At 34.1% G+C, this 16,890-nt stretch overlaps 1 protein-coding gene across 4 annotated transcripts in view; it reads right to left on the bottom strand.

Annotated features, from left to right (window-relative positions):
* The window catches only part of VTI1A (vesicle transport through interaction with t-SNAREs 1A), a 327,438-nt gene that overhangs the window by 234,752 nt on the left and 75,796 nt on the right, over nt 1-16,890 (bottom strand). For all 4 annotated transcript variants that reach the window (XM_067537005.1, XM_067537002.1, XM_067537001.1 and 1 more), the window contains exons 4-5: nt 16,307-16,384; nt 4,929-5,013 (exon numbers count right to left, since the gene is read on the bottom strand). In XM_067537005.1, the coding sequence (XP_067393106.1) occupies nt 4,929-5,013; nt 16,307-16,384 (163 nt within the window). The remainder of the gene's footprint in view (nt 1-4,928; nt 5,014-16,306; nt 16,385-16,890) is intronic.

Consider the following 16,890-nt stretch of genomic DNA (forward strand, 5'->3'; position numbering starts at 1 on the left):
AACATCATGGATTTATGGGCATCACATCACTGACTAGTTCAAACTCTGCTAGTCACAACTGCAAAGATATCTACTGCAGTTAGTTTCAGGTACTATCCTGCTCAGATACACATTCATGAATCACAGGCTGCAATGCCATCAGCAGCTCTCTATAAACATTCTATTCATTTGAATGGAAGATGTGTGTTTAAATATCCTGCATTGCTTGCAAAATCCTCAACCATTAATAGTATGATCCGATTTATAGCAACCCTATCACTGATAGCATACCTTGAAAAACATCTTACAATCAAGATACGATAACAGATGAGTCGGAAATAAATGCTGGGTTTTGATTTTGGGAATGGTATTTATAACAAAGACAGGTCAAAAGCTTGATGTATTCACATGCCAGGAAAGAGTATTTTGTAAAAGAAAAAGGACGTGCTTTTTGTGACTGCCCTTCCAAATTCACATAGTGGAAATGAATTATTGTAGGCTACCTCTAGGAAACCTGAAACATTTCATATGAAGGCCACAACTTAACAGAGAAGTGTTATATGGACCCTCTCCACTCATTCATAATTCCATGGACGACCTCTCCTCCCATTTGTGATTATGTAACACTCCCGTGATTACTACAGAAATTGCTTACATAGAAAATTAACATTGGGATAGTATTTAATACATTTTTAAATACAGTTTAGGGAGTAAAAGGGGAAGTTAGAACCATATGACCACCTAGCTTTCCATGAACCACCAGCAATCCACTGACCCCAGTTTAGTAATCACTGATCTACAGAAAGAAAGAGAAATTCTTGTCTTACTGGTATGGCAGGTCGGTGATAAAGCAGAACTTCAATGCTACATTCATAGCCTAACCCTAGAAGAATGGGTATATTGTATATAATTCTCTCTCTACACATTCTCATTTAGTATAGTTAAACCAGCCGCTAACAAACATAGCTAACACACATGAATGAATCAAAACAATTAGGCCTACTACTCATTTTAGTTAGAACACACTGATACTCTGTGAAACTACTGATTTTATGTTTTAACCAGAATTTTAAAAGATCATCCTTACCTTTTATAAAATCAGGAGAGAGGATATTGGCTGAACAACGCACTTCCGGATGAAACTAAAGTTCCTCGTTGTGATCACTGAGGTTTATATTTTACAGGCTCATGAAAACTCAGAACAATTGTCAACTGCATTTGCCATTATATGTTGTTCAGATTTCCAAACACTAAATAGTACTGCAAATTGCTGATGTGTAAGTGAGGTCTGAAACCTAGATTCAGATGGATCTTCTCTTCAGACAGGTTTTGTTTTGTTTTTATAGCAAGTTTGTTTGTGAGTAGTGGATATGAAAACGGTCCAAAGCTTTGAGATTCACTGTAAGGAGTAAATCTCTTTCACTCAGAGTATAAACCTTTCTAGTAGCTCAGAGGACTTGAGATGCCTCCAGAGACATGCCAAGATATTCAATAATCATCATTCAAGGAGAAAAACTCAGAAAGTGCTGATGCAGAAAGAGGTTATGATTCTCAGAAATCATATCTACTGAGTTTCGTGGAAGCACCTGAGGCTCAGGAAGAAAAGGAAACCACTCACTGGTATCTTGAATACTATTTCATCATATGAATTTGGATGGCATTTAGCAGTTGTAGTTACTCTGTAGATTTTCATGATACATGGTGAGGTCTAGATATTAATTTCAGTATTCTCTTTCAGAAAGCATTTGGCAGTCAGGAAGGTCTTGCTGAAAGCTGTCCAACAGAAAACCATGACGGTCTCACATGAGGTTTGATCTAGTTCTTTTTTTCCACTGACATAACACTTTACTGACTACTTGCACTCCAATTACTTTTCTGAAGATGAATTGAACAAGGCATTTTGAACTTCTGCACATTCAGAAAAGCTATATATAACTTTTGCAAGCAGGATAATGCTGGATAGAGAGAGACACACTCCCAAATTATATATTCGCTACAGGGAAGATAAGGAAGCTCTGGAGTTCACTGTGGATGCAACTAAAATTTGAGCCTATGCAGCTATAAAATGTATTCCATTCCAAATTGGAAAAAAGTCTTCCATTAATCCTCAGAAAGAGTCTACCTGCTTGTTTGCCCTTTACCATGATGGCCACTGACAATGGGGAAAAAAGTGCATATAATATTTTCCCCATTGACCAACAGAAAAAAAAGTGCTTGCCATGGGCAAGTAGAATTTACAAGTCTGTCAGCCATTATTAAGTCTTGCCCTAGTTATTACAGACACCATTGAGACCACGAAGACCACTATCCATATTAGTAATGGTTTCTTTGCATAAATCGTATGACATGAGACCTATTTGTAGTTTGAACTATGTGAAATACAGCTCGATGTATTTAAATTACTAAGAAGAAATTAAGTAGAGCTTGGACTGAACGTACAACTCCTGTGTTACTCTATCAGCACTTCAACACCTGGTAAGTTAGGAATGAATCCCTACGAATATTTAGGGTGAAATGAATCCCAATACTGGGGATCCACACAACTTTGGCTTTACTAAAGTTAATTGGTCATGGATGCCATAATCCTCATTTGGGCCCCCAGGAATAGGGTAAATTTCATGCTTAATCATTCAGAAGGTCTCCCCATATATTTAAGCATCCACAATTTCCATAGGTTATAACCTGTAACTTCTGAGGCCTGACAGTTGATTTCAGACTGCATCTTAACTATGGTGATATATGTTGTTTCCTGTTGAGGCTCCAATACCCTTCGGTGCTTACCCACTGAAAGTAGGAAGTCAGAATGAAATTAGACCCTTTCAATAATTCCTGGCTGGTATACCCAAATATATGAATGACTTGAGAGGTAAAGAATTTAGAGAGGCAAATGGCAAAAAGCTTCCAGTTTATGGGAGTAAGAGTTAACATGTGGCAGTAAGGACCTGTATGAAATATGTTATGTGATCTGAGATTAATCCTTAGGAGATCACTGAAGGTTTAATACATTTTAATAGGTTTAATAATTAAGTATAATATATTTTGCTTTTTATACTATGACATGCCAATGAATATAACAAAAATATTTAATAGAGAGTCCTAAAATGGATTTGAACTACTGAGTATTCCAGATATTTCATTACAAGGGGCTTCAGACATATTAAAAAACCCACAATATAATGGACATCTAATGGTTGTCACCTTCTCCTTTCATCATCATGGGAGATCTGGGTCTGAAAGCCAATTCAGTGATGAATCAGAGTTCAATAAATTAAAATGTTGTACTTACGTGGCAACACTACACATAATGATTATATAATAGCTCCGCATGTGTGTAAAAAGTTAACTTTTATATTGTACTGAATTATAATTTTATTAGTCCCCAAAATCCTCATAGTCCATACCGGGGTCTAAAATGTATTAATTAATTCCCACAAAAAGCTACAGCAGAAAATTGCATTCCAGTGATGCTAACACTTCCTAATAAAAACATCTGTGCAGTTTACAAAACAAAAACTCCACCTTACATCACAGAGAGTGATACATAGGAACAGAGCCTCAGCTGGCATCAGTTGGTGTAAGTCCAGGGAAGTCAATGAAACTGTCAGTTTATATCAGTTGAGGACCTGGCTCATAATCATATACAGTTCTCAGAGATGGCCATGGAGACATAGGTAAAGGAAGTTAACAGGATGGCTCTTTTTAAGATATCAAATTCCAAAATGTGGGAGAAAGGAATAAGCCACTTTATCCCCTAAGTGGAGAGACGGCAATCCTACATAGCCTTTGCTTGGGAAAAACCAGAATGTGATAAAAAAAGCAGAGTTAAATTTTTAACTCATTAAAACAGTCCTTCTAAACCAGAGTTGTGGTCACTGGTAGAACTCTTGGAGAATTTACAGCAAGGCTACCTTTACTGACATGGTGTCTATTTCCATTATTCTGACTTCTTCATGAAGAAATTACTTAATTCTCCCCCTTCCAGAACAAATAAATATGGTATGTTGCCAACTTCTTTTGCATTATTTTTCACTAAGTCCAGAATAATTTAAATGTGGACATATTAACAATACCAGTTATTTAACATAATAATATTTAACTCTACAAGGGTTAAATTTCATATACCTTTTAAATAATACATACTAGATTCTGTAGAATATCAGTTTATATCAAATAATTTGGATTGTCTCCCAGAAAATTATTTTACTTTCAAAATATAACAGGCATTATATGAAACTTCCATAATTTTGCATAAACTTGTTCATTTAAGGAGATAATACTTTAGAGTCTTAATTATTGTTGTGTTTTTTAAAAAAAAATCACTGACTGGAAAAATTTAATGAAGACATTTTGGAAGTACCAATTGAAAAGAGTTACTATCAGCAATAAAAATAATAAATTTGGCTTTGATTTAGCCTTCTTTCCTTTATTTTGTTCAATATTTACAGATTCAAAGTACAATTTGCTACCTATATTGTATAAAAAACCCTAAACAGTCTAATGCTGAATCGATTTCAAGAAAGTTGAGTTGGCAACCTTATTATTTATTTGTCTCTGGTTAATATCTTATAGGTTTATTAAAATAATTTTTACATATATCAATAAAAGTAAAAGACGAAAACAACTGGAGTCTACAGTGTGCTAGCAATCATTGCGGGTGGGTAAACTGACAACATGTAACTGCACATTAAGACAAATGTAGAATTTAGACAAAGTATTCCATCTCTTTTCAGATGTATACTTTTAAACCTCAGGAACTGTTTTCAGTAGATGTCATGCCTTTTAACTTGAAAAAAGATAAGCGCAAATAAGCTCCCAATTGTCTCCCCAATATGTAAACCACATCTCGGGCTGCTGTCTCTGCTTCGCCTTTGAAGTTTTCCTGAAATGTCATGTGTTGTGAAGACTGCTGTGCATAAGCAAGACAATTTGCTCACTCTCAGAATTCTTACCGGTTTCCACTGCTATTTGGTATCCAGCCTCTAGTCTCCGAGATGACCTTTCCAGCCTCTCTGTGTTATCGAGCAGATGTGCCCTCTGAAAAAGAAAAAGAAAAAAAATCAGACTGCAGTCTACAATGTTCTCTCTCCCCCCCCCCTTTTTTTAATTACGCTTTCATATGCCAAAACAAAAATATCTACAGATATTTTATGGAATAGCCTATTACAAGCACCACTGGAAGAGGCAGGTTCTGTGATCAATCATAATTATGTCTACCAATCATTTTGTTTTGAAACACTACATATGTGCTTCATTGTTATTACAGGAGGACGCTGATCAAATCTAATGCTTCTGCTAGATATGGACACTGACTGAAGATCAACTTCAAGATTTATTTCCCATTTTATCATACATAAGCATCCATGTTTTCTATTGAACAATAATTTCACAAAACATCACTATTATTGCAGGTTGTAATTTTTAATATTAACTTAATTTTCAGGGGAGTATATTTCTACTTTATTTGACCTGCTATGGAAAGGAGATGATGTATAAAAACAAAATTCTACTCATACAGAATACTAAACAGCAGGTATATCGTTAGAACTGCTTGATGGATGCACATACAATAACAAAACACTGGCATCTATATCTAAAGATATATATCAAAACATGTAAAAAGGTACATACATCCTTACATACATAAAGAGATTTTTTATGAACTCCAGCAAAAATATAGCGCTGCACATATTTTTACAATAATTAATGACCGTGCAAAGGTGAAATGATTATTTTCACTACTTATTCTCCATCTACAAACTACTCTCAAAATATAAGCCTTACTTCTTTTTAGAGTACTAATCCCAGACTCGTTCTAATCAAGCTATCAAAAATATGTATAAACCAATCAGACACACATACTTTCACCAACCCCTTCTTTATCCCCCCCAAAAATTGTTTTGGTATGTGTCAAAAACAACTGCAACTTTGCCTTGTTGACAGATGTCATTTAAAAAAAAAATCGAAGGAATGCTTTCTAATAATAAAAAAAAAAAGGAGGTGCCATACATATTATCTGAGTGGCTGTCTACCGAAACGATCTACCTTGCTCTAATGAGCCCCTATGGATCTTGGGAGATGCAAGCTGTATTGACATGCACACTTAAGCTAATACACCTAGACCAATGCCTCCAAGCTCTAGCAGCCAGGGATGCTGACAGAATATCTCGCTTCCATCTTCAAAGAAAGGAAGTGATTAGTATGTTATCATTACCATTCAAAACGTGATTTCCCTATTCCCTCCCGGCATAGGTGACACATCTCTGAGATGCGGCCAGACGATCGAGGCAGCTAAAGCCACATCAAAGCTTGCCTTGAATTTTTTTTTTTAAAATCATTAAAACAATGCATTTAGATCAGCACAGATAGGACCCAATGTGAAGGTCAGGAAAGCGGCAATAACAGTCTATAATAATTAATAGAGTCATCTAATACACAGCGGATAGGTTAAGAGTAAATTGCACAAAAGCCTTTTACGTTCATGGGGAGCAGGCCACCAAGAAAAAAAAAAAAAGAAGCACAAGCACTTAACATTTGAAAACATAAGTTACGGTTTTCTAATTGAAATCATAACAGCAGCTAGAGTGGTGCATGTTCTTAGGACTCATGGCCAATCTAAATAATTAGTGTTAATTTTATATAATAAGTTTCAAAAAAAGTAGCTTTTCATAATAGCAGCTTCTTTTTCTCTATGGCTTTGACACCCTCTTTAAAAAGATGGGTAAGTGTACGATGCAATTCTTTAAAAAATTGTATTAAGACTCAATTTATGTTAAATAGTTTAAACTTTTATAAAGAATGTGTAATATCTGTATAATAATGTGTCAGAAATATTTTCCTTAAGAAAATAAAGGTGAGGCTATGGATCAGCAGGGGTAACTTGAGGTTCCAAAGATAAGAATTCCAAAAGTTAAAAAGAGACACTTTAAACACTGTAATTACATATTCCAGGACTCAGCACAGGCAATAGCACCTTTAATTAGAGGAGAGTTATTTAGAGTTGTCATATGCTTAAAATGAAAACACTTTTCTGATCTGATGAAGTGTGCATGTGAGGTGGAAATCAGAATTAACATTGTATACTGTGATAATTTAGCACACTTATCCAATCAAAAATGCAAGTATTTTAGTATGTGTTTGTATACAGTATATAAGAAAAAATTATACTGAAAAAACAATGCAAGACACCCTAGTCTAGCCTAGCCCTACTCTAAGCAATTAGAACACTAGAGTACTGTGAATTCAGTGCTAACATTAACTCAACACTGTGTCTTACCTCTGATTTTAAAACCTTTCCACCTAAGCCATTCTATAATAAAAATCTAATTTTTGTTCTAAGTGATGGTGTTATTTACATTCTGTGTTTGGTTTTGGATGAATACTATCCTTTTGGTCATCAAAGGCAATGAAGTACAGTAGCAGCTGATGCTTTCAACTCCTTCCCACCCCTCCCCAAACTTATTCTCCCACACAACCCAAACCTTTGTAAGGTGGATAGTGAGGTGATTTAGTCTGTCTTGTAGCTTCAGAAAGAGCTTCTATCTGGAGTTATGTGAGGAAGTTTTGCAAAGTGGCATGCTATCACTAGAGATTTAGTCATTCCATGTGGGCTGGATTCAAACTGAGATTTCAGAAACTAAAAAGACAGAGCAACACAGCCTCCATAGAATTCTGTGTACTGCATGTGTGTTAGAATAGAGCCTTGAAATGAGAGGAAGTGTACTTTTTTTATTAACAAACAGTATAGCAAATCACAATTCCTTTTAAGATCAGTTCATACCTCCTTAGGTGAACTATAATTGGGGATGCCTTGATGTTTTACTATATGACTAGTTTAGAACCATGCCTGAGTCACTGTACTATCCTTCATTTAGATTTCAATGTGCATTTTGCACTCAATATCAAAATACAACCACAATTATAGCTTATTGTATAGATAGTATCCAGAACACACAAACTCAATACATTAAAATTATTTATCATTCTGTCAATTCAATCTCAATCTGTCCAGAATTATAATTCCTTAACTGGATATATACTTTGGTGGCTTCTACAACATGCAGTGAGATGATGGAAAAAAAAGGTAACTGATCAACCTTACAAAATAAACAGAGAGGAGGAAATTACTAGTATGCTATCATACAATGCAATTCATTAGGTTGATAAACAAAAGGATTTAAAGTCGCTAAAAGATCTGATAAAAGACAAAGGCATGGCCGTTTGCAGCAAATGCTGAATTACCTAATTAGTTTGCATGTGGTTATTTTAATATCCACCACTAGCACTATATAAACTACACTATTGAAAGAGGCAGCTGAGCTCATATACTCTATATTCAATTTTGAAAGTATCTCAAAAATTGTCAGTAATCATGTTTATATAAAAAAAACTCATAATTTGTTAGGAAAATGCACCTACTGCAGCCTTTTACAAATGTATACATATACATGCAGGTATGTGCAACCATGAAAGGGTTAGGTATGTGTGAATCTGAAGAACTATCCTTTGCTGCAAGTCATATCTAGTCTTAACATATCAGAAATCTCATTATATGAATCTTGCAACAACATTCTTATTTGTTTACATACAGGGATTATAAATAGAATATTAAGGAAGGGAACTAGGTCATGATGGAAGGGCTTTCACTGGGTCTCATATATTTAATTTATTTTTAAGCTCTCTTTTTCTCCTCATTAATATTAGATCCATTTTGGGCTGGGAAGAGGAGACAATCAGAGTACCTGGGACACTGGTGAAAGATTCTTTAAAAAAAAAGTAGCCTTTTTACATCAAGAACTCCCCTTTGTTGATATTGATTTGGTTAGTTCCCAGTTCTCTCTCATCATCATGCCTAGAATTTATGATAAATACTTTTTCCAGAGTGTAATATCCATTATTGATTTGTCAGCTCATCATCATCATCATCATCCTCGTGTTGTTCAGTTAGAAGGTAATGAAGACAAGATGAACATACCATATGAAATTGTTAATACTTTGCTTAGTAGGAGCTCTCTCCATGAGTCTACTCAGAAATTTGGCCTGCTAGCAACTATGACTCTACTAAACCCTTATTGGTAGTAATTAGAGAGAAATAACAAAAGCAGTGCAAATACCTTCTTGTGCAAGCATGCACACATCCCCACCCACACCACTAACAACTCACACGACAGTGGACAGCACCTTTAGAAAATATACTACAAAATGTGAGCAACTGACCATAAGAACCTAGACTTCTGCCTCTAAATATTTATGAGCCATTTCCTAAGTGAAAGGACAGGTGCTTCAGAATACTGATCTCTAGTGTTACACCTACAGATCTACTGCATACACACAAATAAATAATAAATATTGATGGGGGAGGGAGGAAGGTCTATTTGTACTACATCTTCACTGTCTATGCAATACTTTCATAAAATAGGTATTTCAATTGTTCTACACTAAATTCAATGCATATGAAGTATTACATATGTTTGATATTGTTACAGTGGAGGTTTTCACCAAAGCAATGCTTTCATTTACAAACACCTATGTACAAATGTATTTACCCCATCAAAGATTTTGTGATGCAAACAAGATTATTGCTACACCAGATCTGACTGTGATAGTCTAGCAGATCAAATAATAGGCTTTTTCCTTCTTTTTCCAATGCCTTTAAGAATTCTCTCTGCTCTCAAAGAATGTTAATTTCTAAGGTTTGATCTAGGGAGTCCCATGTAAGCATATAGTTATTAGGGAAAAAAGACACAACAGTGAATATTTTTAAGCAATGTAATCAATATTTTTGCTTTGTGTGGATTTCCCTGCAACAATGAACAAAAAGATCTACTTTCAGATTTGGAAACTCAGCTTTAAAGGGAAAGCTAGACAACAAAAAGCAAGAAAGTACTCACCTCTTCACGTAATTTTATCAACTGCAACATGAACGCACAAAAAAGATAAAAAGGAAAGAAATGGCAGGAAAGAAAGATCAGTTGTGTGACAGGATACAGAATTAACATTGACAATTTATCTGTTTACATGTTTAGCATTTAAAAATCACAGACAAACACATTAAAAGAACCTAAACATAGACTACATGCAGAGTTTTTTGAACGAATAAAGATCACTTTCTCACACTGTCACATTAAACAAAGAGAATAGTGTGAAATTCTCTTTTAAACCACATCTAAGACACCATCATGAAATAAAGGGGAATGACTTCATAGAAGTCTATATTATAAAGAAAAAAACAAGTTTACTATTCCTCTCTTCCAAGATTGTACAGCTGAAGTGGTTTTGTATATACAAGTTTTCAGGATGTTTTCTGTATTTTTTTAGTTGTGACAACTGGTTTCTTATTTTACTAACAGATCTGACTTATTAATATACTACAGTATCTCTACAGCTTGTCACTGGTACTCCAATTGTTATAATTCTTATTCATAATCTAATTAGATTATTACTATTGAACCTATTATAGCAACTTTTTTTCCCAGTTAAAAACAACACAGCTTATGTGGTTTAGTGTAACAGAATGCTTTTTTATTGTATAATAGATTTAATAATAGGTAAAAGGAAGATGGCTATTATGAAACATGATTTCTTTCAAAAAAGATCCACTGTGCATATGCATCCTAATTCAGGAGCACTATATTTTGTATATTTTTACATAAAAGTGTGTTTGTAAATCAGTCCAGTTCACTGCAATCTACCCTTTTAACACTATTAATACCATTGTATTGGCAGGACTACTTAAAAAAAATAAAGCAACTAGTTTGAATACCAACTATATTGTAACATGTATCTCTCAAAATGGAGAGTGATACATCAGTTTGTTGTACTGGAACAAAATAGTACAATTACTCACAATAAATGTATGCAAAGGGTCTTTATGAAAAAACAGTTTTCTCTCCGATTCCAGTTGAATTGGACAATGACAACAGCTACATAATTATCTCAGTCTATTCTGATGTTTCATTTACAATTTCACAAGACTAATATTCAACTTCTATATAAGATGAGAATGTTTACAAACACTGAGAATCTCCAGCAAGAGAGAAGACAAAAAAATATTCCATTGGTTCCCGCTGGTCGGTCTAATATTAAACCTATGCTTCACCACATCAACAACAACAACAACAAAAAAGAGACACAAAAGGTTACTAACCATATAAATTAGGAAGGTAAATACTGCAGTAACTTAAAATGAAAGATAAAGGAACCTTCCAAGAATTTGATATAAAGAAAACCACACTCTTTACCCACCAAACCAGTTCTTAAAATCAAGTACTTGGCCTATCATAAATCGGTTTCGCTCTCTCTTTCTATCTCCCCCCCCCCCACTTCCTTCTCCAAAAAGGCAAACATTACATCCCTTTAGAAAGAGATGATCTGGGAGTTGATCACATAGCTATCCTTTCTTTCTGAGGTCACCATTCTTCAGTTGACTATGATACTTAAAGGGCCAAAGTTTAAAACTACTCTCCTGCAATACGGCCCATTTGGGGCATGCCACCCTGCTATAATCAGTGAGAGTTTCAAAATGCTGCACATTTGTTTTTTCAATAGGTCCCAAACAAAAAATGTTCTATCTTGTTTGTGCTGCATGGCTGAATTTAAGCTCTGCATAGGATTTGCAGCTAAGCTAGGTAATGGGAGATTTTTTTTTTTAAATGTTGGCTGAGAGATATTCATTCAAATTAACAAAAGATGTATTTTTTCCATCTAACAATGCATTCGAAGGAAAACGTATTGCCCTTTTAATTTTTATATATTTGTTTTTATTAAGCTTACTGCTCAGTTGTAAACAGCATTTAAAAGTATACAGCCACCATTATAGTTTATGATAATCTGCATATTTTTGAAACAAAGATTTTTTCCCCCCTCCAATACGGAATTTGATATAAGAGGTAATCTGTTCCTTTGTAGGCGGAAAAAAAAAAATCTGGTTTACGCTGGTTTGAACCAGCGGAATCTCTTGTGGCTAAGCCTTCTGCTGCGACTAAAATCAAAACTGCGCCGCAGTGTGTGTGTGTGTGTGTCTGTGAGGCGTGTCATGTGACAGAGAAAACTACGGAAGTTTTTTTTTAAAAAAAAAAAGCTGATAACGCTACTGTTGTCTCTGTCCGCATACAGATAACGAATAAATGCTGAACTCTATTAAATGCCCTTTACACATTATCGTGGGTCGAACACACAATTTTCTGAACTTATGATGACAGTCTATTTATTTTGCTATAAACCCTCGGCATGTAACGAACAGATTTGTGTCTGGTAATGATCTGCTCTGCCAGGGCTATATGAAATGATACCAACCTTCTTTAGATCTTGGGGAATTAAATTGACCAACTTCACCCCCTGGACGGTAACTGAAGTTTGACACACTTTATGCACAGCAAGTCCAAATCTAATATTATCAGAACTTTGTAGTCAGAAATTAAGTAGCCACAACATTTGTTTACCACAAATCACATATACAGTGTGTGATGTAATACACACCCACATTTAATTTAACTTATGGCTAATAAGAATTTACTCAAAAATATTAATGAATCCAGTTTGGGAATGGAAGGCAATAGTATTACATTTCAAACACAGAGATTTGTAATACTATAAAATACCTGCACACTATATTTTTGGTACAAAAGGGTTTCTTATTTAACTCTATATATGCTTTCTAAAAATACATTGAGTCATCACATAAAACAATTATTTAACTAATAAAGTGAAGCCACAACTTTAAGCACTGTGTCATTGCATTGAAGCGCTCAAGTCTTTCAAGGGATTTGATAAATGCTGCCGCTCAGAATGACAAATAAGCCTTGAAAGTAACAGAGTCCTTGCTTAAGACTACGCTCCTGGAAAAAATGATTATCCAAACATGCACAGTAGGTTTTTTTTTTGTTTTGTTTTGGTTTTTTTTGGTCTCCTATTTTTATAGCTCAGAATGTGCTTTATCTGATTATGTTCACTGGTTTTAAATTAGGAGAAAATTAATGTACACAGAGCAAGCAATTACTTTATTAAATACAGCATGCAATCACTAGTATCTACCATACCAAACAATGATATATAATTTTAAAAGAAATTTTGATTGCTGGAATTTGTACATATTTTGACAACACCAGCAGTTTTTATATACTGTAACTATTATAAACTAATCATATCTTGGTGTAAGCATGCAGCCGTGACCATATTCTCAGACACTGTTTTCTGTACATATGATGATAATTTCTTAAAAGGGGGAAGACCTAAACACTTTCATTTGCAATTTTTTTTTTTGCAATATTAACTGTTCCTACACAAATCTGTTTTGAGGAACAACTGGAAAAATAATTCGGTGTACTTGTTTACCTGCATAACCTCAGTCAGTCTGTGTACCCACTAACTCAGTTATGTAGATCCCTGCCCTATACCTTTGAAACATGAATTAAGAGCTAACAGTTGAATAAACAAAAGACCAGCCAGGCAACTGGCTCTTCACTTCCTCCCAATCTTATTTTTAAATGAGCTTAATCATATATCATACATAAATATATTCAATTCCATTTGACTTTGCTTTCCAAGAAACAGTTATAAAAAGGTTTAATATGACTACCAATGTTCCATCTAAAGAATTGTACAAGCTTAGAAGTTTATCTCTGCCTCATCTAGCTAACTCTCAAGGCTACCCAGATTTTTACCACCTCCATTGATGGATTTTACTAATATTTATAGTTTGTTAAAACAGCAATTCTTAGACAAAACCTGTTTTTCATTTGATTTATTCATCAAGAAAAACTAGGTTTGAGAATTGCAGGGAAAGAAACAGCTCTTCATTTCACCAATTTAACCCAACCCTAACAAATTAATTAATTAATCAATCTAAACCATATAGGATCAGACTGAGGGTTATTCCTTCCATCTGCACTTATTCCTGTCAAACAACATGAAAGCAAACTCTTACTCATGAGAAGGACAACCCCAGTATTTCATACAGTTTTGAAGAATATTGGCATTTTATGTTGGATAGGTAAAGCTTTATATTTATAAAATGATTTCGATACCAATACAAGGGTGCAATAGTTTTTTGGGTTGTTGGATTAAATACTCACACATAGTTGGTTAATTATTCATATTAAAATAGTCAAAATTTATGTCAGATTTAAAAAAACTATACCTAATGTTATGCCAAACTTTAGACTAAAAAGTGTGTGATAACCAGCCAGTTACACATACCCAGCATTATACTCTTATGATTAAGTATTTACTTAGCTCTAACAAGTATATATCATCATTATATTTCCATATGAAAAAATGATAGAAAGGATGATTACTGGAATAGTCCAATAAATGTGAATAGGCTCTTTGTGAACATTGGCCTTCATGTATTTAAAAGAAACAAGACAGTTTCTCATCTGCAGCAGAGTTTCATACTTACAAAGTTTGTCAAAGAAGAAAACAAAACTTTAGCATTTCCAGTGACACAAGAATGTCAATTTCAAGACATCAGTTGCAAATATGGATTTAGATTTCTGAAGGAAACCTACTATATTTCTCCCTCCATGTTTTATCCTAGATAACAAGTGGTCATTTCAAAGACAAAAATAATATGTTGGCACATAATTTTAAATTGACATTATTATATGATTCTTTGAGGTGAGAGCATAGTCTTTTTTTAACTTGAGAGTTTCGAAAGACAGATCACAATTCACAAAAATTGCACTTATGAATCAGTTATTCAGCCATTCCTTAAAAAGCAAAAATAAAATATTTTATCTCATGCTCACACATTAGGTGTTTTATTATAAGTAAAACTTCTTATCACAACTCCCCTTTTATGTCTGATCTCACACAAATTTTTCTTGGAATGTGTAAACAGCAGCGTAGTTAAAAGACGTGAAAACCCAAATTGTACCTTAACACCTTTATATGTTTGAACTTATGTTGATGACATGCAAATTATGAAAATTCTCTCCCTAAAACAAACTATCATCTTAGTATATCTACTCTTTGGGATTTTAAAAAAAAAAGAGAGCTTGCGATTCATTCAAGCCCTGGAAAATCCCTTGCCATAATACATAAATTTGAAGATGCCTACCTTGTCTATCTGCCTCTTTAAATATATGTCTAAAGCTATTACAGCCTCATTTTATGGTGTAAATGAATATTACATAAAATGTGTGTGATTTCATTAATATATGTATTATAGTCAATCATGAAAATTACCATTTAGCCTTTTAATAATATAGTTCTTATAATATTGTACTTGCTCAGTAATCAAGCTCTTAAACCTCATTATTTTGGCATTGAGGGACAAATCCTGAAGTCTTTACTAAATTTTCACCTAGCCATTCCTGAGGCAAAACTCATAGTGAAGTCAGAACTGAATAAAAACTTCAGATTCTGGTCCTTATGTCTTCCTGATTTACAATATCCAAATAACTACATTTATTGTTAAATAATCATTTACCAAGCTTTATTTGTAAAATCAGAAGTTATTTGAGTTTTATCACAGCATAAATAAATAAATAATATTATTCAAGTAAATGTTAAAGTAACTTCTAACTTAAAAGTACCACCTTAATTTTGGTGTGAGGGAAGACAAGGGAATTGATTTAAAATAAAATTGTTTTCAGACAGAAAACCTATATGAAAAGTTTCAATCCGAGATGAAATATTAATAGGTGGGTTAAACCCCCCTGAAAATTGTGCTTCCATCATCATTTTTAAAATCTTGTAAGAATCTTGACTATAGTGTCCTAATGAACAATATCATGATAAAATTACAGTAATTAAACACTCTTTCATAAAAAATGTATATAATATTATAAACTCCAGTACAACATGTGTGTGAGAATTACACACTTTTATGAGGCAAGTTGCATTTTCGGTATAAGGAGAGAAAACCTGGTTAAGAAAGGAAGACAGAAGGAAAGTGAGAGGGTACTGTTGAATTCTGAGAGCTCACTTTCATTTGTTTTGCCTGCCAGTGTTGATTTAATTATACTGCATTATTATCAAAGCTGCATTATATACTTTTTTATTCCTTTTACATGTGTTTGAGGTGAAGACCCTGGCTTTGTCAGCAAACAGTGTGTTTCAAGTTATTCCTTAAAGTACTAAATAATAAAGAAAAAAGAAGAAAAGATTTTTTTAAAGATAGCAGACAGTGATCACAAGGTAAAGGGTTAAATGTAAGATCTCCAAGAAACATTTTGAAGTTGATTAAGACCCCAGCTTTGCATTAAACAGTATCACTTCCACATGAGTTGTTGCTAATGCTGTTAAGGAGCAGCTTGAGAAGCCCAGTGTGCCAGTGACCTCCTTCACCCTCCAGCCACCCACTAGGGCTTCTTGATTAGCATCCTACCTGGTTCTCTGAGGAATTCCCATCACCCCCTAGGAGCTCATTCCGCACCTCGTCACTGTAGGCAATCCGTGACCTTTTCTGTAAAACAAAAAGAAAAAAGGGTTAGGAAGTAAGGCTTCGAAGCCATTGGTATCAAGGCTGATCATTTTAAACCTTGAGAGCCCCCTAATGGATACCTATTTGATAAAAAATATGCAAGTAAAGTTACTCAAAAGTTCTTTAACTGCAGAATTTCAATATATATTAATGGAAAATATGAACATGTTTGATGAGATTGTAAAAAGTCACATTCTTGAAGTTACATCAGCAAAACTAGACTAATTAAAGCACATGGATGTACAATATGCAATTCCAGTTTTGATAACCAGAACACTTTAAAATACTAAATTATTACAGCAGAATCACTGTAGATGTGTTTTAAGAGGCATGGACGCATTTATCCGAAGCTATCCTATTATCTCAATGGGAACTCTTGAAATAAAACAGCAGTGATGTCATTAAACAGGAAAGGGAAGGCTGAACTTTTCTCACATCAAAAAGATAAGTTTTTAACAATGTACATTGGCCAAAAAGGATTTAAAATG

This window comes from Emydura macquarii, unplaced genomic scaffold, assembly GCF_026122565.2.
Source record: "Emydura macquarii macquarii isolate MOO-44397 ecotype Brisbane River unplaced genomic scaffold, CSIRO-AGI_Emac_v2 contig_3692, whole genome shotgun sequence".
Taxonomy (NCBI): Eukaryota; Metazoa; Chordata; order Testudines; family Chelidae; genus Emydura; species Emydura macquarii.